The sequence below is a fragment of the Sitophilus oryzae genome, unplaced genomic scaffold (genome assembly GCF_002938485.1).
Source record: "Sitophilus oryzae breed Bouriz unplaced genomic scaffold, Soryzae_2.0 scaffold_130_pilon_pilon, whole genome shotgun sequence".
Lineage (NCBI taxonomy): Eukaryota > Metazoa > Arthropoda > Insecta > Coleoptera > Curculionidae > Sitophilus > Sitophilus oryzae.
Window position 1 is genome coordinate 1,236,228 of NW_022145960.1, and position 22,063 is coordinate 1,258,290.

Genomic DNA, 22,063 nt, shown 5'->3' on the forward strand with positions numbered 1-22,063 from the left:
CGACCAGAAAAATGTCTCTCAAGAGTTTTACACGTTTCTTAATAATAAATAAAAGCTATTTTCGCAATTATAAAACGTGTACCTTATAATATTTGTAGTGTCAAAATTTCACCTTTTCGATTGGCCGCCCCCGCTTTAAGCCCCGGGATCGCTCTGGCAGACATGACTATTTCATAATGGCTACACAAAAGGATACTTCACACAAAAAATTAGCCTTGTAACGATGATAAGGTTTTTTATGTAGCCCAGCTCTTAGACTATAACTCTCTAACTGTCTAGGCGATGTAAATAAAAGAGAATACAAACAATTAAATAATGCTAAATAAATGTTCACGCGAGTGATAGTAGTTATCTAAAGTATAGAATGTATTTTAAGATACTATAAATAAAAATAAATATTTTCTACAGATAAACGGGTTCGTTATACACAGCGATAAAGAAATAATATTTACGCTTTTCCATTTTACTATTCTCTATATTTTCGGAGTTCATCATCATCATCATTAGCCGTTTGTCGTCCAACTTTGGACATAGGCCTCTCCCAATTCTCGCCACCGATCTCTGTTCTGTGCTGTGCGTGTCCAATGTAGTCCTGCCACTCTTTTGAAATCATCGTACCATCTCATTTGAGGGCGTCCTCTCATTCGCTGTCCTAAGTATGGCCTCCATCGCTGAATACCGTGTTCCATCTATTGTCGGATTGTCTAACTGTATGTCCTGCAAAGCTCCATTTCAATCGTGCCGCCCTGGCTGTCACATCCTCCACTTTAGTCCGCATTCTTATCCAGCTATTTCTTTTTTTATCCTTAAGTTTAACTCCTAACATAATTCTTTCCATGGCTCTTTGGGTCCTCGACAGTTTTTCTATATTTGCCTTTGTAAATGTCCATGTTTGGCAGCCGTATGTAAGGATTGGCAATATGCATTGGTTGAAAATTCTGCTTCTCAAATATTGGGGAAATTTCTGATTTTTGAGTATCCACGATAATTTTCCGAATCCAGCCCATGCCAACTTGCTCCGCCTAGTAATTTCGGCCGTTTGGTTTTCTTTTCCTAACTTGATCACCTGTCCCAGGTATATGTATTCTTTAACTGTTTCCAGGGGGGATCCGTTGATCGTCACGTTGTTTTGATTTTCGGTATTTGTCATCATTTTTGTTTTTTGTATATTTATCTTTAGGCCAACATTTTCCGATGCGGTTGTCAGCTGGTTTACCATTGCCTGAATTCCCTCAAAAGTGTCAGTAATTAGGACGACGTCATCGGCAAATCTCAAGTGATTTAGTTTTTTGCCGTTTACATTAATGCCATATTCCGACCAGTCCAGTTTTTTAAAAACATCTTCCATTGCCAAGGTAAACAATTTTGGAGATATCACGTCTCCCTGACGTACTCCTCTCTTAACTTGGATGGGTCTAGTAGTATCTCCTATTTGTATTGTCATTGTTGCGTTCTTGTATATATTATGGATTAAGGTTCTATATCTTGAATCAATTCGGCAGTTGTTCATTGCTTGTTCTACAGCCCATAATTCGACACTGTCAAAGGCCTTTTCATAGTCCACGAAAGCAAAATACATGGGAAGATGATACTCGTTTGCCTTCTCAACCAATACTTTCATAGTCAGCAGGTGGTCTGACGTACTGTATCCTTTACGGAAACCTGCCTGTTCCACCGGCTGGTAGTTGTCGAATTTTGATGTTAGTCTGTTGTTAATGACTTTCATGAAAAGCTTATATACTTGAGAAAGCAAGGATATTGGCCTGTAGTTTTTTATATCACCTCTATCACCTTTTTTGAATAAGAGTACTGTCAGGCTGTTATTCCAATCTCTTGGTATTTGTCCGAGATGTAGACATTCGTTAAATAGCTTTTTTAATATCGGTATCACTATGTCTTTTCCTTCCTTTAGCATTTCTGCTAATACTTCATCTTGGCCTGGTGCTTTATTATTCTTCAGGTTTCTTATGGCTTGTTCAATTTCGAATTCATCTATATCCGGCAGTTCCTCGGATCCAACATTTTCTATTTTCAGTTTTAGTTTTTCTCTTGTAGGGGTGTCTGCATCTTTCTTAGACCTATATAGGTCAGTGTAGAAGTCTTCTACTATTGAGGTGATCTTTTTTTTGTCTCTCTCTTCTTTTCCATTTGGGTATTTTAGAGATATCATTCTTTGGGTTCCAAGTGTTGGTTGTAAGCTTTTTAGACCCCTGTTGCTCTCTATAATTTTCTCCGCTAACGCTTCGTTGTGTTCTTTTAGGTCTTTTTTGACTTCTTTTTTGATGATTTTATTTAGTTCATTATATTCCCCCGTATTCATCCTTCCATTCGTCATGAGTTGCCTCCTTTGATTCATCAGTTGTTTCGTTTCCTGACTTAACTTATTTACCCTAGTTTTTGTCCTGCTAGCGACCTCCAATCCAGCTCTGAGGAGCTCCTTACTTATTCTATCGTTTGTTTCGTCTATATCTTGTCCATCCATTTGTTCTAAATTTATATTATCTTCAAGTGTTCTTCTGAATTCGTTTCCCTGTTTTCTCAGTTTATTTGGATCTATTTGGGCTTTCTTTTTGAACAGTTGTTTTCGCATTTTTCTTTCATTTATACAGATTTTGGCTCTAACCATCCTATGGTCACTTGCTGTTGTACATCTGTTTATTACTGTTACGTCCTCAAACATCGATTTATTGGTTGTTAAGAGGTAATCTATTTCGTTCTTTGTCATTCCGTCTGGTGAAATCCATGTCCATTTCTTATTTGGTCTTTTTTTGTAGAAGCTGTTCATGGCATATAGATTGGCTTTTTCCAGGAATTCATATAGTCTATCACCTCTCTCATTTCTTGTGCCATATCCGTAGTTGCCTAGTCTGTTCTCTCCTTCTGTTCTGTGTCCCAGCTTGGCATTGAAGTCCCCCATAATGATTGTGTTTTTAGTATTTTCGTCTTCTAGCGCTTCAGCTAAGTCCTCATAGAAGGTTTCAAGGTCTTCCTCATTGCTGGCAGAGGTTGGCGCGTATACTTGAATGAGTTTGATGTTAGTTTTCTCATTGATTTTTAGAGTTAGGCATCCTACTCTGTCTGATATGGCCTTGAATGCTTCTATATGTGCCTTCAATTTACTGTTGATCATGAATCCTATTCCGCCGTATGTTTCATCATCAGGTCCTCTGTAATATAGGGTGTTACCAGATCTCAGATCTATACAGTGTTCTCCGCGTCTTCTGACCTCTGATAACCCCACTACATCCCATTTTATCTTTTCCAGTTCTTCCTCCAGTTCAGCTAATTTATCATTGTTCGCCATGGTTCGTACATTGTACGTTACGATTTGGAGTGTGGTTTTAGAGTGGGAGTTTTTCCTGTTTTTACATGTCAACTTGTTGCCTCCCCCAGAATCCTTGAGGCTGACCGAATGCTCGGTGTGGGATTGTGGATTTGTTTTCCTACCCACCTGGGGTATTTTCCTTGATTGTTTTACGGTTAACATGATTTGGGAGGTTTTGGCAATATTGTTACCACGCTTGCCGGACGTCTTGGTAACAGGTCTGAGTACTGCATTTCCTTGGTACTCGATGGAACGGTTATACCGCCGTGACTCGGTCGTCAGAGCCTCGTTAGTTATCTAGCAGGGTGCACCGGGTGACCTAGGTCACCACTCTAGCAGGTGAGGTTGACATTTGGGCTGGTGTTCTGACCTTTTTACCTTCGCCCCTTACACCCCTTTTCGGAGTTAGATTTCAATATATGTATTAAGATTTTTACAGAATATTATATACAGGGTAGCGTACCTCGCATTCGCCTCGGTTGATTATACGAAAACGGAAAGATGTAAAAACAAAATATTTTATGGGTTTACAGGGTGCGTCTCAAAAATGGCCCACCCCATCACTTTTATTTTTTCAGATTACAGAACAAGATTTGGTATGTTGGTATATATGACATAAATCTGGATTGATTGACGTATTCAATTATTTCGATTAAAATCGGTCGCTTCCTATTTCACCGGAAATGACTAAAACTTTTGATTTTTAAATGGCGCCCTCGGTATTTTGTTACTTTATTCGATAGAAAATGACACTCTGAATAGAATGACATATCATATTATGTCAACTTTTGACAGTTTCGAATATGGTTTATTTGAAATTGCAACATGCAGTTAATGAAAATTTGACTCGAAATAATATATTGTATCCTTATTCATAAAAAAAAATGTAGTATCAAATTATTCATAAAAAATGCTTTTTCCAAATATACGAGTAAGCCACCTTCATTCCATTTTAACAAATTGAGATATGATTAAAAATACGATTTGGGCATCTTTTAACCGGTCTGGACAAGACACTAAAAACATTAGACGATCAAATATATTTTGCCAAGGCTCCTTGAATAAAAAATAGTGTTTTTAACACAACTATGACACTCTAGATTGGAAAATCCGATATAAAATACGATTTTTTTAAGCAAAAATGTCAAAAGTTGACATATGATATGTCATTCTATTCAGAGAGTCATTTTCTATCGAGTAAAATAAAAAAATACCGAGGGTGCCATTTAAAAATCCAAAGTTGTAGTAATTTCCGGTGAAACAGGAAGTGACCGAAAAGAATTGAATAAACTTATTTGACTAAATTTAGTGTATTCAATTCACTAAATCAAAAATCAAATTCACTAAATTGTTAAGAATTCCTTTCAATAAATTTGTTTATTGTTGACATTGTTATAATATTTATATTGTTGACATTATTATAATCGATGACATTGTTGAAAATGTCATCGATTATTCATATTTATATAAACTACTTCAAAAAGTATTAATCAAATTTATTTACACTTACTCGATGTTGCAATTTCTATGTCACACATATGTATATTGTTATCATTTATTCATAATAAATATTTTAGCAAGCTGCTAACGAAACAAGAACATGTTTAGAAGGCAAAATAAATCCCATTCAAGTGAAAAGCGAATTAGACGAGGCCAAGAAAACTGGATCTATGGATGAAGTGTTTGGAAAATACTGCAAAAAACGTCCAGAAATAAAGGACTGCATATTAAAGACCGTCAACATATCCAAAGAATGCTTGGAAGAAAGCGAAAAGTCAGCATTGGATAATGCAATTAGAATCATCGACGAAATATTGGATTTCGCATGTTTCAGAGATGGTGACAGACTGGCAAGTAAGAGTATTTCAAGAAAAAAAACTGCATAACTTCCTAAGCCGACAATACAGGTTCACTGTAATCTTTTTTAATAAAATATGCGGGCAAATAGTTATAAATATTTTAAAAATAGTAAATACGGTATGTCCACGGATTGACTTTACAAGGGGAAAAACTTTTTGTATTATGATGTATTATGAACATTTTGAAAAAAATGTATCCTTCATAAAAAATGTTGCTTGTTCAAAAATGGTTAATTCGGTTTATACTTTTCCAAATTTCCATATCGTTTTAGAGAAAATTAACATAAAAATATGGTTGAAGTCAAAATAGGTAAAAATCAAAAGGTGTATTCTATATATATATATATATATATATATATATATATATATATATAAAAGAAGAAAAAGATTAAACGGCTCAGCCCTCAACAACTCGCAACCGTATACACCAGTGTACACCAGTGCAGACACGCACACTCACACAACCACACACCTACACTAGTGCACACTGATGTTACTGCCTTCTGAAGTTATCAAACTCCTGTACAGACAATCTGTGAAAATTCATAAATTTTTTGTCCTCATTTCTTGAATTAAATTGGGATAAGCACCTTATTGCTTACGAAATTTATATATTTCAGATGTCCCAAATGACCTAACTCGTTCTCTTCTACGTTTTAACAATAAGTAAATAGCAATTTTGCGCCTGCTGTTCCAATCCCACAATCGTAATCGATATTAATAAGAAAGAAAGAAAGAAATTGCTTTATTGTCATAAAAAAAATTTTACAATTTTGTTGACAAAGCTTAAAAAAAAGAATATAAAAAACATACAAAACTTCACTTAACAATAGAAAAACATATAAAACTAACAGCAAACATACAAAACTAAAACAATACTTTATACAATTATAGAAATTGTACATTGTCAAAAATTTATTTAATTAAATATAAATAAAATATAAACATACATGTAAATAAACAACTGTATATAATGTCAATACTAAATTTAAATGGATAGAAAACAAAATCATTTCTTAAATTTAGTGAATGTGTGTTAAATTTAGAACCCTAGATATTAATAAAAAAATCGTTAACCGCGTAAAAGGCTTTCTCCAGTAAGTATGATCTCAAGGCTCTGCGAAATGCAGGAAAGGATGAAATGGAATTAATTTCAGATGGCAGATGATAGTGCATTTTTTTTTGCATTGTACAATTGGGAACTCTTTACTAACTCAGAGTGAGGGGTTGGCAGATACATGTTATGCTCTGCGTTCCTAATTGGATAGCCATGAACTGGCTCTAGAGAAATACTCGATACGTGCTTGCGAACTAGGCAGACGGATTCGAGTATGAATAGGGAAGGAAGAGTTAATATTTTATATCTTCTAAACAAGTCCCGGCAGTGAGCACAACTGGTTAGCCTCAGTGAATATCGCACAGCTCTCTTTTGTAATTTGAAGATACGCTCAAATTGAGTCGCACAACACGCACCCCAGAATGGAAGTGCGTATCGGAGATGCGACTCATAAAGGGCATAATAGACTGTCCTAGATGTTGACAAATTAAGCACATTAGCAACTGATCTAAGTGCGAAACAGGCAGAACTTAATTTTTTAGCTAAAGCATCGATTGCAAATCCCATTTTAAATAGTTGTCCACAACAAGGCCTAAAAATTTCACAGAATCAACGACGTCAATGGTGGTATTATCAAGTTGAAAAGGTAGCAACGTACTTTTATATGATAAGACTTTAGTTTTAGAGACGTTGAGACACAGATAATTAGAATCGCACCATGTTTTTATGTTGATTAAGTCACTGGAAATGGTTCTATGAAGTGCCGTGGTGTCCGGGCTGCTCCATGTGAAACAAGTATCATCCGCGAAGAGACAGATTTTACCACTGATGTCCAGACTAGCAATATCGTTGATAAACAACAGAAACAAAATAGGACCTAGCACTGAGCCCTGAGGTACTCCGCATTCTATTGGCTTGCAAGAAGACACAGTCTTATCAACCCTCACACGCTGGTTTCTGTTGTTAAGGTAGGACTTAAACCATTCAAGAGGCGTTCCCCTGATACCATAGTACTGCAATTTGTTAGTTAGGATGTTATGATTAACACAATCGAAAGCTTTGGAGAAATCACAGAAAATTGTTGCTGTAACGAGACGGTTGTTCAGACTGGAGTATACATTATTAAACAGCGAAAACATAGCGTCATTTGTACATTTGTTACTCAAGAACCCAAACTGAAAGGGGGTGAGTATTTTGTATTTTAGAAGAAATGATACAAGCCTCTTTTAACCAGTCTCTCCATGATCTTCGATAACGTGGGAAGGAGTGCAATTGGACGATAGTTGGAAGCTTGCTCTTTATCACCTCCTTTATGCAAAGGAATAATTATCGCCGACTTAAGGCAATTTGGAAAAGCACCATCTTCAAATGACATATTAATTAAGGCTGAAAGATGGTTTAATGTACATTCCGGCATACTAGAGAAGATTTTAAGAGTAAGTCCGTCAGTCCCTGCTGAAGATTTATTTTTAATATCATTTAATGTATTGCGAAGCTCTGCCAACCCCACAGGCGTAAGGAAGAAACTGGGCAAATTAACATTATAGTCAGAGAGAAATGATAGAGGATCAAGGGAGGGTGAGATAGTATTCACTATATTCTTCGCCACATTTACAAAGTAATTGTTTAGGTCCTCAGGTGAAGTTGAGGTTATGTTGGACGAAGAAACCTTACTCCTCAAGTCATTCACAATCGACCATGTTTCTTTGGCAATATTACCGGACTCAGTCAACCTCCTATTGTAATAGATGTCCTTGGCGGCTTTTATAGTCTTATGGTAAATTTTCCTGTAAAGTTTCACGTACTCGTGAAAGAAGACACTATCCGAGAATTTTTTTAGGTGAGATAAAGAGCGCATGTTTTTTGCAGATGTACGTAGGCCCTTAATAGTCCAGGGTTTATGATGTTTAATTTTGACAGGCCTGAGAGGAAAGGCTTTGGATGCCAGACCAGATAATGTTTGTGTAAATCTGGAAACTTCAGTGTCTACATCACCAGAGATGACATGCCAATCTGTTGTTAGACAAAGCTGCTTAAAATTTATAAAGTTTTTTTCCGAAAAAATACGTCCTAATTTACGAAAAGTGTTTCTACTCTCGGATTTTATGGAAAATTTTGTTAATACTCCTTCATGATCAGAGAAGCCTGAGTTCAACACAGTACAGTCAACCAATTCTGGATCAAAGGATGACACGACATAGTCTATAGTACTAGAACAAGTTCTAGTGATTCTTGTTGGTGCATTAACATGCATTACTACACCAAAAGTCTCGAAGATAGACTGGAGAGATACCCGAGCATCACACACACTGGAGAAGTCAATATTAGGTCACCACACAAGATCAACCTGCTATTCACAGGCAGGGACTCTAGCAAACTCAGTAATTTCTGAAAGAACATATGCATATCTGCGTCAGGTGTTCTATAAATACAAACAATATAGAGGTCATAAGCAATGTGGTAGATGATAGAAAATTCAAACATTTTCTCGGCTAATAAGTGATCAAATTTTGTTATTGCCGTAAGGTTTTTGTTGGTAGACATTATCATAGTACCTCCATGAGATAAATTACTTCTATTAAATCTAGCTATTGTTGTGTAATTTTTCACAAACACGGGCTCATCGGTATTTAACCAATGTTCCGTTATGGCAATGATTTCAGGAAATTTGAGCTGTTCCAATAAAAGAAATAATTCATCTGTTTTGTGTCTTAAGGACTGAACATTGATAAGAAAAATACCTAGCTTGCTATCGTCCGATTTATCAGAGGGTGCTTGATCCTCTGTTCGCGTCAAATGAATTAAAAATTTTTATTTTTAGATGGAGAGCCACTGGAAAAATACTTGCTGTGGCTTTCCCTAGACTTCTGAAGGTGAAATAGCTTCTCTGATGAGAAAAAGGTCCTGAAGGCGGAGAGATCTGCCTCAACCTCAGCCACGCCAATGCCATACGCGTCGTGGAAGCGATAAAACAACTTGCGCAGGGAGTCCATGTCGCATGGGAGACCTTCCGATGCTAGCGCCAACTTGATGCTGGTGTTGGTGTGTCCCTCAAAACACGCACTGGGGGGTTGGTCATGGAGGTACGCAAGGAATAGCCTGACAGCTTTCAATATCGAAGGGTCCCTTAGTCTCGCCAACAAATAACGTCCATTGGCCGTGTCCGATTCACGCGATAACCGCACAATAGGTGGAGTCATTGGGTCCAAACTCAGCACCTCACCTTCCCTTGGATGCTTATTGATAATATTTTTCGCCTCCTGCTGCCCAAAGGACTTACTCGCAGCTATAGCCTCCCTGTCTGAACCAATTTTAACGTATTTGACCTCCTTGGCTAGATCTGTAGGTAAATTGGAAGATTGTGGAAGGCTTCGTTTCTCCAAAGTGGAAATCTTAGGCTGTTGAAATCCCATGGCAGAAGATCTTGATTTTTGCGGCGATACCTCCGAGGGAGTCAAAGATGGTTGGACATTGCTATTGACTACTTCAATTCCTGGGGGCCACATACTTATATCAAGCAGCCGCTCTAGGTGCCTTATATTCTGCACTCCAACTTTGAATTTTGAGAGTGAACTGTCCTCACTATTAAGCATAGGAAAGCAACGAATAAAGTCCGAAGTTCCAAGTTTATCCTTGATATAGTGAGCCAGTTGGTTTGCCGTAAAGGGAGATGGGATATTGGACACAACGACATAATGCCAGGCTTTTCTAATGGAGGGTTTGTGAGGTGGGGGAGTACTGACTTTAGAAGAAGTGACACCCACTGAGGCTTGGCAATCTGTCTGAGTCGAAGTTGACTTTTTTATTGCTGGTGGGCTACTCCTATTATTTTGCTTGCCTTGGGCAGCAAACTTTTCTATTGTGGTTGCCATCTGATTTACGCTCCTACGCAGCTCACTGACTTCCTTCAAAAGATCTACCTTTGAAGAGTCATGAACCTGGACCCTAACAGACTCATCCTGAAAGTCCATAAAAATGGATGATAGGTTGAGTATTTCTTGTTTTATTTCACTGATCGAATGAAATAAAGATTGTTGACCATTTTCCGAAATTTTGGAGTGGTGGCAGTGAATATCATCCATTTTTTTGTATAAAGACTTCCATTTGGAGTCATGATAACTCAATATGTCATAGATTTCAGTTATGACTGGAAGCAGGTCGTTGTTCCTTTTTAAACAGGTTCCCAGACCTTCAACAGTTTCTAGAGGGATCTGTGATTTCTGAAGCTGTGAAACTTTGTCATGGAGATACTTCATCGTGGGAGAATCACAAACATTGCAGAAAAACCTAATATTTTTGAACTTTTGCTGGTGGATCACTTTTGTGGTTGTCTTGTCCAGCCCAGTACAGGTCATACAAAAGTTGCGGCGGCACTCCCCACTACAACGAAGTCTATATTTTCCTTTTCCGAGATGGTTTTTTGGCACGAATCACACTTAAAATCTGCCATTTGGAAGTGTAAAGGAACAGCAAAATCGGAAAATATTAAATTAAACAAGACAGTATAGTTCAATAATAAAAACAGTGTCAATGTCAACGAAGCTAGGTCACGTTTAAAAAAATATCTATATAAAAATAATTATATAAAATAAAGCAGAAACGCACGTTCAGCGAAAACTAGCGAACTGAACCGGGTCGGGTCAAGACCGAATAACAACACACGACAAATCCAAACAAAACAAAACAAAACAAACGTTCAATACCGGAGGTCCACAAACGAAACGAAAGCACGACCGTCTCGTATGACTGTTCGATCTAAACTCATATTGTATGCTATAAATATGCTATATGCTATAAATTGTAAATGCTATATATTGTAAACTCATATTGTATGCCATAAAATAAAGATCGTAAACACGAATAAAAAACAAATTAAATTATCTCAGGTTATGATTTTTTTTGGTAACTTTCAGTGGAGCAAATATGAAATGTCCCTAAAAATTCGCTACTATATGAAATAGGTCCAAATTTTACGAATATTTTTTGGCGAATCGCTTTCCTCAATTCGCGATTCGCGGCTACATGAAACTATGAAACAAGCTTAAATGGGATTAACCAATTTAGAACAAACAAAAACTTTTATGAAGAATGCATTTTTCTCAAAATGTCAATAATAAAAAAGTTGTCTTGTAAAGTCAATCCAATATAATACATTTTTATATAAAATACTATAGTTTTTTTTAAATCTATAGCTTTTTATTTTTTCAAACAAAAATAGTTTATATGACATGACATAAATCAGGATTTATTGACGTATCGAATTATTTCCATCCACTCCCTGTTGATTTTTAAATAGTACTTTCAGTATTTTTTACTTTTGGTTTATTCGATAGAAAATGACATTCTGAATAGAATGACATCTCATATGACAACTTTTGACATTTTCGCTTAAAATAGTATTTTAAATATACATATACATATACAGTCATTACTCGCTAACCAGTATTTGATACGCACCAGAAGTTGGTAACGCAAGACGTTTTCTTTCATGAGCTTTTCTGGGACTGAAAAGCCCGACATGTGATTTTATCTCTCTACCGCACTCCGGACATTCAAAAATTTAATTGCTTTGTTGCCTCATTAGTTTTTGGTTATCGCTGTTAACTGAGTTTACAATTCTTCTCCATTACGTTCTATTGTATGCTGCTTCTTCCCGCTCATTCTGCATGTTAATCCCCTTTAAGTTTTCGTGGAAAATATCCTTGTATCTTTTGAGTTGTCCGCCCGGTTTTCTCTTACCCTCTACAAGTTCACCGTAAAGAAGAAACTTCGGTAGGCGGTTTTCTTGCATCCTGCATACGTGGCCAGCCCATCTTAAGCGGGATTTTGTAACCATGACTCCAATACTCTCGCAGTTAGCTTTTTCAAGGACCGATACGTTTGAGACATGGTGGAACCATTTGATTCTTAAGAGTTGTCTAAGGTGTCTCTGTTGCAACTTGTTTAATGCGTTCATGTGTCGGCGGTACGGTCAGGTACATCAGGTTACGACACCCAGGGATTATTATTATTCGTTTTTGTGCTCAAGTCATGGTTGTAGAAAACCCTGTCTTTTAATTTTCAGAATGCTCTTGAGGCGCTGCTAATCCTGTTCTGAATTTCAGAGTCTCTAACCAATCTGCCCAGAACACCGCCAGCTATACTACTAACTTTAATAAATCGCCTCTAGTCTTGACCCCAATTCTTATAGAAAATAGCATTATATTTTTTAGCTATCAAATTATATAATTTTTTGGTCCTACAGTGCATTACGTCTTTTATAAAATTGTTTTTCTTTTTGTAGTGTTCGTGGCTGAAGGCGGACTCGAATGTATAAATTCAAGGACAGAGAAGGTACAAGAATGTGTCAATTCCACATTGAAAATTGATACCAGTAGCTTCTCACTTTCCACATTCTCGTCACACATACCGTCTCTTTCTATTGATAAGGAAAAATGCGAGTAAGTATATACAGGGTGTCTTTTTACAGGGTTTCTACAGGCTTTTTACAGGGTGTCCTTACAAGTTTTTTTGCTAAAATTTTGAGAACCACTGGATCTTTTCTGGATTTTCTTTCATGTAAATTTAAGCTACTGCCTATGTTGCTATATGTATTATCAAGAAATTATGTTTTTAACTAATATACTAAAAAAAAATCAAAATTTTCAAAATTTTTTTCGCAAAAAATACCTCATAGGCGTGTTTCTGAGATCAAAATATACTACCAGTTAAAATACTTGCACTTATTTCTGGGACACCCTGTATTATGCCTTTATACAGTGTCACAGAGAAAGTCCGCAAAATATGGAACTTTTTTTTGATTCAGGGGATAGAGAATGATCGAAGGATATATATTTTTTTAGTTATATCCAAGAACGCCAAAAAACGGCAAATTCCTGCTATACTTCAAAATTCCCAACTATGTTCTTTCACAGAATTCAAATGGTGGTTGTGCCAACTTAATATTAACTTAGTACAACTATCGATTTAACATACTTAGCGAAGAGCGGCAAGTTTTTCGTTTTCACGGCAAATTTACGTCTAATTTACAGCAATTATTCCACATAGTTTCATACATTTTCTTTAAAGTGTTTGTGCTAACTTAACATGCGTCGGTAATTTTTCTACCAAATTAATATATTTAGAGATTTCTTTAAGCTAATATCAAATTATGTAACAGTTGATGGTTCAGGCGTGACTCTACACGCCGTATAGGGTTAGTGGATTCTCCGCTGGTGCTGCCAGAATCGGAGAATATCGTAAACAACTGGTGATTACAAAATACACGGGTTTAAATAGCGAGAGTACGAAAAATTTATTATTTAATTATTCTAAAAGTGTTAGAAAGTATAATTTGTGAAAATTCTAAAAATAAAAATAAAATAGTAAATATTTTGATATCTTCAGAAGGTCTAACTTGTATTATAATTTATTATTCCAGTTAAAAAAAACTTTTTAGATGAATTCAACTACGGTAACGAGCATAGTTTTAATCACCAGTTTTCCTAGTGGGGCATAATAGGGGCTATTTCGGCTATAACGAAATTTTTTAAAGGTACATGATTATAATTTTAGAAGATGTTCCTAAAACATTTAATCACTAGTTGATTAAAAAACGTATACCATTAATATTGCAAATTATATTTTATCCTCTCATAATATATGTCTTTTTAATTTTTTGATTATGTAACGAGCACTTTGTTTACTCACTTGTTTGGTCGAATTGATTGAATCCAGTTTTGTTTTTGATCAATTCGGTGTGTGAAAATATGTAGCTATAAAATGTCGTTTCGGGAGAGTTGGATATCCGGGAAAGTTGAATTATTGAATGTTATTGCACCCAACAACGCCCTAATTACGCTCTCCTTTACGCGTTAACATTTTTTCGGCAATTTTATTAACATTTGAAATTATCACAACACAACACGACGCCTAGTTCGAATTCTTTTTCGCTATTTTTTTACTACCCGAAATAGCGTTACATCATACAAACCTCGTACCTGAGTGTTTTATAGTCTCAATAACTATATACACTAGCAAAAAACTAAAATACTTAAATATTATGACAAAACCACGATTTCAATATTATTTTAATGCGATCAACATGACGGCGCACAGTGCTTCGTCCCATGGACAAAAATGGGAAAAAACAAGTTAAAATTTACTGATATCTGAATATGTAATTTTATACGTTATAGCCATGTTTAACCATCCTATATATTATTTTTTATAAACAGCGTTTTTGTTTACAAATATTTTCACTAAAAATAAATTTTGCGATCATTATCTTATCAGTGAAAAGAACATTCATAAATACGAGATCTGTATATGGAGTTAAACGGTACGTGTTTAAATCAAAGCCACTATGGATATTGTTAAACAAGGTATGTACTTTAAATTTATTTCTAAACAAGTTCGTGATTGTTTACTTTTTATTTATTTTTAAGATGATTCTTAATTGGGTATAAAAATTTTACTTTTTCAAACTTCAAAAAGGCATTTAAAAAAAGCATATCAAAACATATCCTATTTATTGAATATTTTTGTTGTCATATTCATATACTTTTAATTTTTGTATAGTTCACCTGCGTCTGCTTGCGACGAACTTTATTTTATAATATTTTTCAGATGGAGTAAAATTTATAACTAATGCCGATCTTGTTAATACTTGGCTCGATCACAACAACAAGAACCCAAAATTGTTTGTATTTGAAAAAATGTGTTCGTTATTAAATACTGATGAACCTTCCAGGCAAATGAGACACCACTTGGAGACTGCAAGCAGACTCTTTTGCCTGAATATAAGCAGAAGATGGGCTGGGTCGTCTCGAAACCGCCTGCGATTTGAGGACCGAAACAAAGCATGGTTGCTAAGTAAGATCTTAATGCCACAATGTTTATCTGATGGTCAATCAAGCAATAGTGCTAACTTAGAGCGGGCTGGCACAAGTCGAGCTCGCGGAAGACCTTTAAAGCCATTTGAAGAGTGTTCCAAAAAGACAAAAATTAGACGTGCCAAAAAAATCACTGCTGGTAGAACCACTAGTGAAATAAAATATGCAGCTAAATTAGTTAGTTCACAATGTCCCACTACTTCACTTTCTCCTCATCAGGCACTAGCTCTTTACTTAGACCTATCTTTGTCTGAAAGAAAATATAATATACTTAGGTCCGTTGTAAACAGTACAGGGACAAATACCTTTCCTAGTCTGTATACATTAAGACAAACACAAAATGCTCTTTTACCGTCTAACATTTATAGTACTGAAATTTCAGCTGAAGTGGATTTGCAAGCTCTTTTAAATGCAACAGCTTAAAGTATAATAAATATAATAGACATCAAAGAAAACAAAAAAAACAATGTTGGTTTGCAAATGGGGCTTTGATGGTTCTTCTGGGCATAGCCAATATAAGCAGTCATTTGCCGATGCATCTTGCACGGATGAATTTCTTTATTTAGTGGTTCTGGGGCCTTTAAGACTACAAGATGTAGAGACTGAAAATGTTATGTGGGTCAATCCAAGTCCATCATCCACACTTTACTGCCGACCTATAAAATTTATATTTAAAAAAGAAAATAAAGAGCTAATACGTGACGAGGAAAAAAACATATTGGAAAAAATTAATAATCTGAATCCATTTGATATTAAGTTTGACAATGGGCAAATTTGTACGGTTGTGTATACCATGTTCACTATGATGGATGGTAGTATAGCTAACATCGTCTCAGATACAAACGCGACATCCAAATGCATCATTTGCCAGGCAACCACCAAGCATATGAATTTGGAAAATATAAGCCGGCCATCGCAAATAGAGAACTACCGCTTTGGTTTGTCTACACTCCATTGTTGGATTCGATTTTTTGAATGCTTACTTCACATCGGTTATCGTTTACCAATAAAATCGTGGCAAGTGAAAGGTGCCGAAAATAAAGAAATTATTGAAAATAACAAAAAGAAAATACAGGCTGAATTCAAGTCGAGAATGGGACTGATTGTAGACAAACCAAAGCCAGGGTATGGGTCAAGTAACGATGGGAACACGGCAAGAAGTTTCTTTTACAACCAAGAATTAAGTTCCGAAATTCTAGGTATAGATAAAAATTTAATAGTAAAGTTTTCAATTATACTTAGGGTTCTGGCAAGTGGTCGACCGATAAAAATTGAAAATTTTAAAGAACTACTGGGCGAAACTAAACAAGTATATTTAGATCTATACAGATGGTATTACATGCCAAGTAGCGTACACAAAGTTCTTGAACACGGGTGCGAAATAATTGAATCATTTTCGTTACCAATAGGCCAACTCTCAGAGGATGCTCTGGAAGCACGACACAAGGAAGTAAGAAAATATCGATTGTTTCACACCCGAAAGTGTTCTAGAATAAGTTCAAATACAGATCTATTAAAGAGGTTATTATTAACATCCGAGCCCCTCATATCAACAAAGAGAAAAGTAACAACGCGAAAAAGTAACAAATTAGACATCGATGTACAGAAATATCTTATATGTGAGGATATTGTAGAAATCATATCCTAATATTATTTCAATGGTTTTTTACCACAGGGATGTATTTAACACTTACACCATTTTCATACTATAAATTATTATTTCATTAGATTCAACATGTTTATTATTTATAAGATTTCATTCATCACATTTCATATTATCAGATTCATAAACGTGGGACTAAAAATATCATCATTTAGTACAATGAGAGTACTCATTATTTGTGTCAAATAAACCCAGTTTGAATAAATTGCCTACAATAGAAAAGAAGTTTTGCATTTTTATCCTCTAGGCCCATATGTTCGAAGTACTGTGCGGCGGCGTGACCTAGGTAGGAATAATTTCTGATTTTTGCCGTTGAAGCGCTGCGGTCGGAATTTGTTGAAATCAACTGAAATGCACCAAGCTCATAACGGTACCTTTAGATCAACGAATCGGTGTTTATAACAAATAACTTTTTATTTTGAAGATTTTTTTGTAGTTGCAAAAAAAACAGAACTCTTTTTTCATACCTTTTGTTTATACCTCTCAATTTGTTTTAGTAATTTCGCAAAAATACAGGAATGTGTAGTAACCGATCTGGAGACCAATTGCAAGGATACCACTCCAGCCAATATCGTAGACGCCCTCTTCAAGTTTGTGAAAAAAACCACTTGTAAAAACATCAAGCGAAGAAGAAGTACGGTATATATTGACTAAATTATTTTATTGTAATATGCATTATGCTTTACTATGCCAATACATAAATCTTGACTTAACTATAATGGCTGTATTTTATTTTCTTTTTTCTCATAACCCTTCTTACATTAAAAACTTGCTTTAAAATACCCTTAAGGTAAGTATGATGAACATCTTACAACCAAAATCACTCTTGCAGGTGTCAGTAGATCAATAATAAAACTGGATATTGAAAAACAACTTTCAAAAATCGTTGACATTTCGTCCATTAGTGAAAAACTTCAAACTGGATGTACAAAAAATGGCGGAGATAATGCTCTTGGCGATTTATGGGTAAATATCTGGCTTCTCTCTTGTTGATGTCGCTTCTCAATAAACTATTTTAATTTTAGTATTCTCTGAACGAAACTAAAAATTGCTTTGGACAATACAAGTTTCTTTCTACCCCTAAAAATGAATTTTTAGGTGCTATAAGAAACTGTACCTCCAAACTTGTTCAAGCGATGGAAAATTGTCTAGCGGATGATGCGAAATATTATCCATCATTTTTTGTTAATTCCGTACTCTCTCTTGTTGAGTTTGGATATGATAATCATGCAGATGCATTAAGAAGTAAGAAGTAGTAATGTTTGGGGGCAACGAGCGCTATATAGGGTATAAAAAATAGTGTATCTTTGGTGGGTGATTCTAGAGATAAAAATAAAACCAAAAGTTCCTATGAACATATCCCATAAATGCTTCCTGAAGAAGTTACAGCCCTTGAAAGGTTAAATAAAAATAATATACATATTTTGTTTATTTTTAAGAACATTGGTAAACCGTTTAATGCATATGTTCATGAGAACTTTTTGTTTTTGGTTTGGTTTTGGTAATTTTACCTGTACAATTACCCACGATAACAATAGATGCACTATTTTGTGACACCCTGTATATCGTGAATATTCCGAAATAACTAGCCAGCCCCAAAAATACCCGGCTAAAACCCAAATATGTGTATTTCATCTACGTAATAAATATGCCAATACAAAAAAAAAGAATCTGCCCACGATAATATTATAATGAAACTCACGACTAAAGAATACAAGGAGAAATAACACCTGCAACCAAATTGCTACCATATCACTAAACAGTGCCGTGGCACAGATTTTTCTTAATATAGCGCTTGAAGAGATATTTATATTTATGATAAATGTTTTGACTACGCCTGTGGTGTATGCGGTGGTATCATATTAATTAATTGCGAAAAAAACGTATTAAAATGTTAACAAAAGGTACAAAACTAGTATCGACTTATAGCACATATCAAGTACATATATCAGAAAAATAATTATCCGATTCAATAAAAAAAACGCTAAAACGGTGGAGTGGACTATTTATTTACCTATGAAACGTAACTGCTGGCTCTTTCTCATCGCTGCGTGGCTTTTACACTTGAAAGGTTGAACATCTAATCACCAAGTTTATACAAAGTTCAGTACACACAAACTATTACAAATCGCTAAAATTGTCGCTGATGACCAGCTGATGACTCATTCGTTACAACCAACACAATGGCGTCTAACGTAACAAATTCTGCTGCAGCCCGTACATGGGCGTTACATGTCCTTGTATTCTTTAGTAATTGCACAAATTAACTACAACAGATGCGAAAGAACACCGAATTACGCGTTCAGGTTTCTGTGACCTTCAGAAAGAGTTCATAGACAATCCGCATCAATGTATAGTTTGGGTTATTATTTGTTTGAGTGAAAATAATCTGCACCAATATGTTATCGAGGCATATAATCTCACAGTAATTTAATAGATTGCTCGTCATATTATATCAGTTCGTAGGAGATTAGAAAAAAAAGATATTTATAGTATAAAAAATTAATTTATTTAACAAAATTTAATTAAAAATGTGACAAAATAGTACCTTTCTATTGGTTCTATCGGACTTTTTTCGACTATATAAATCTTTATTTGTAAACTTTAATACATCAAATATTTTCAATCTAATAAATCATTTAATGATGTAAATAAGAGGAAATTTCTCACATGGGTGGTCAAATTCTATAGTTTTCATTATATCAAACAGCCTCTGAATGTTTTCTTCAGTGCAAAACTCATCAAAATTTAATATAAATAATTTTTCCATTTCCAGTAAATAAAATGAACAAATTTTTCCACTTTCATGATCAAAGGCTTTTAAATGGGTAAATAATTTCGAGTTATCCAGAGATTCGGATTCTTTTGCAAATTTTAGACAAATATCACATTGATGTATTTGAAGACCCTTTTAATTGATGTAGTCAAACATAATTAAAGGCATTTTGAGTTGAAAACATTTCTCAGAGGCTGTTTGATATAATGAAAACTATAGAATTTGACCACCCATGTGAGAAATTTCCTCTTATTTACATCATTAAATGATTTATTAGATTGAAAATATTTGATGTATTAAAGTTTACAAATAAAGATTTATATAGTCGAAAAAAGTCCGATAGAACCAATAGAAAGGTACTATTTTGTCACATTTTTAATTAAATTTTGTTAAATAAATTAATTTTTTATACTATAAATATCTTTTTTTTCCTTATAAATAAACACATTTGTATCCCATTTTAAATAAGATATACAAATTACCAAAACTGAGAAATAACAGTTCAAAAGTTCAACAAAAATCCTACACCCGTTTTTAAAAAGAAACATATAACCACGCACTATGTCATTCCAGCAAGCGAATACGACACAGCATAGGTTTCCGGACTAAACGACTGGTGTATTTACACCACTCAATAGGCGTGTGGGGTTTGCCGAGCGGTTTCCGAAGCAGTCGCTTTCTTTCGCATCTGTTATAGGTAATTTGTGGTAATTGGGTGTAAGGTATATACAGGGTAGCGCACCTCATTCGCCTCAACGGAAAGATGTAGAAACATTTTTTTTGTGAGTATATGTCTCTACATATACTCACAAAAAAAATGTTTCTACATCTTTCCGTTTTCGTACAATCAACCGAGGCGAATGAGGTGCATAATTTAAAATTATTTTCAAATGTACAGGGTGTGTCAGAACTAAGATCCATACCAAAGTTACATTTTTTCTTATAGAACACCCGGTATTTTATTTCATATTTGGATTCTTGGGCATAAAATAAGGTATTTAATATAAGGGTTTAATATGTTTAAATGCTTTGGTTTTTGTGTGTGCGTGAGATATTTAAATTAAGATTTAAATATGCATGCTATAATAAAAAAGTTTGTCAACACCTTGTACATTACTTTTCAGAGTTAATTCTTGTGCTGACTTTGACGCCAGAGAAATAAACTTTACTAAAAATGTTTATTGTTTTCTTAAATGTATACAGGGTCAAAACTGCTGGTCTATTTTAAACATTTATTTTACATTAAAACTTCGTTATTTCAAATACAACACTATGTGACACAGATTTAAATTCTCTTTCAAACTATATTAGGGTTTCCTATACCTATCTGGCTCAGATCTTGAATAAAAAACGATTTTTCAATAAAATGGTAATCAAGATTTGGTTCGCCATGGCAATTTGCTAGTGACAGTTAGCTATTTTCAAAATCGACATTAGTTTATGGACTTTATTTAAATTTCTAACAGTTTACTTTTATTTAATTTACCTACAATAGTTTAATAAGTAAGTATTTATTATTTTATCAAGAAAAATAAAGAAGTAGTTTGATTTATAATACGATGACTTGTAGATATATTGGATTTTCTATAAAAGAACCAATTAAGGCAAATTCATTTTCTTCGCTTCCAGGTTTCTGCCGAATAGGTTTTTCATACACCACACTATCAGCTCTGCGAAATAGAAAAAGTAGTTTTTCAAAGAAACGCTTGTAAAGAAAATTCCTATTTGGATATCTTTAACCTCACAAAATAAAATCACTAGTAACATATCCATTCCTTCCGCTAGCAGATACTGCTTCATTGTCCTTGATAAAATAATAAATACTTGTTAACCTTATTGTAGGTAAATTACATAAAAATAACCTGTTATAAATTTAAATAAAGTCCATAAACTAATGTCGATTTTGAAAATAGATACTAAGTGTCACTAGAAAATTGCCATGGCGACACCAGCCATCTTGATTACAATTTTATTAAAAAATCGCTTTTAATTCAAAATCTGAACCAGATTGGTATAGGAAACCCTAATATAGTTTGAAAGAGCATTCAAATCTGCTTCGACTTATTTAAAAAAATACATAGTGTTACATTTGAAATAACAAAGCTTTTATGTAAAATAAATATTTAAAATAGACCAGCAATTTTTGATACCCCTGTATACATTTAAGGAAGGAATCAAGTTTTTTAGTAAAGTTTATTTCTTTGGCTTGAAAGTCAGCACAAGAATTAATTCCGAAAAGTAATGTATGTATAGGGTGAGTCAACGATAGAGTAAAGTCCATTATCTCATTTGTTTCGAGGTTTACAAAAAAATATTAAATATAAAAGTTATAGTGATGGTTAAGATACACATTTTAAAATTATTATACAGTATACAGGGTGCTTCAAAAAAGTGTGGCGAATATAACATAAGTTTTTTTAAATGCAACATTCTATTTTTTATTTTATTTTTAGATTCTGCGTAAAATTCCATTACTTTTTTATATATAATAAAATAGAAAACAAATTTCT

The 22,063-nt window shown here is 34.5% G+C and overlaps 2 protein-coding genes across 4 annotated transcripts in view; both read left to right on the top strand.

Moving 5' to 3' along the window:
• Positions 1-22,063, top strand: part of LOC115874975 — a 35,415-nt gene that overhangs the window by 3,847 nt on the left and 9,505 nt on the right. The window contains exons 3-7 of the mRNA XM_030890284.1: positions 4,903-5,179; positions 12,525-12,681; positions 17,275-17,411; positions 17,610-17,743; positions 17,803-18,022. Of these exons, the coding sequence (XP_030746144.1) occupies positions 4,903-5,179; positions 12,525-12,681; positions 17,275-17,411; positions 17,610-17,743; positions 17,803-18,022 (925 nt within the window). The remainder of the gene's footprint in view (positions 1-4,902; positions 5,180-12,524; positions 12,682-17,274; positions 17,412-17,609; positions 17,744-17,802; positions 18,023-22,063) is intronic.
• Positions 14,346-17,267, top strand: LOC115874976. 3 transcript variants are annotated; one of them, XM_030890285.1, is made up of 2 exons: positions 14,346-14,604; positions 14,849-17,267. In XM_030890285.1, exon 2 carries the CDS (start codon positions 15,581-15,583, stop codon positions 16,760-16,762), a length of 1,182 nt encoding a protein of 393 aa, XP_030746145.1. In that variant the 5' UTR covers positions 14,346-14,604; positions 14,849-15,580; the 3' UTR covers positions 16,763-17,267. The 3 variants fall into 2 exon arrangements, with proteins under 3 accessions (XP_030746145.1, XP_030746147.1, XP_030746146.1); XM_030890286.1 differs by having other exon boundaries at positions 14,973-17,267.

What these genes read in the sequence shown, in the direction of transcription:
- LOC115874976 (XM_030890285.1), top strand. Translation starts at nt 15,581, where the DNA reads ATGTTGGTTTGCAAATGGGGCTTTGATGGTTCTTCTGGGCATAGCCAA.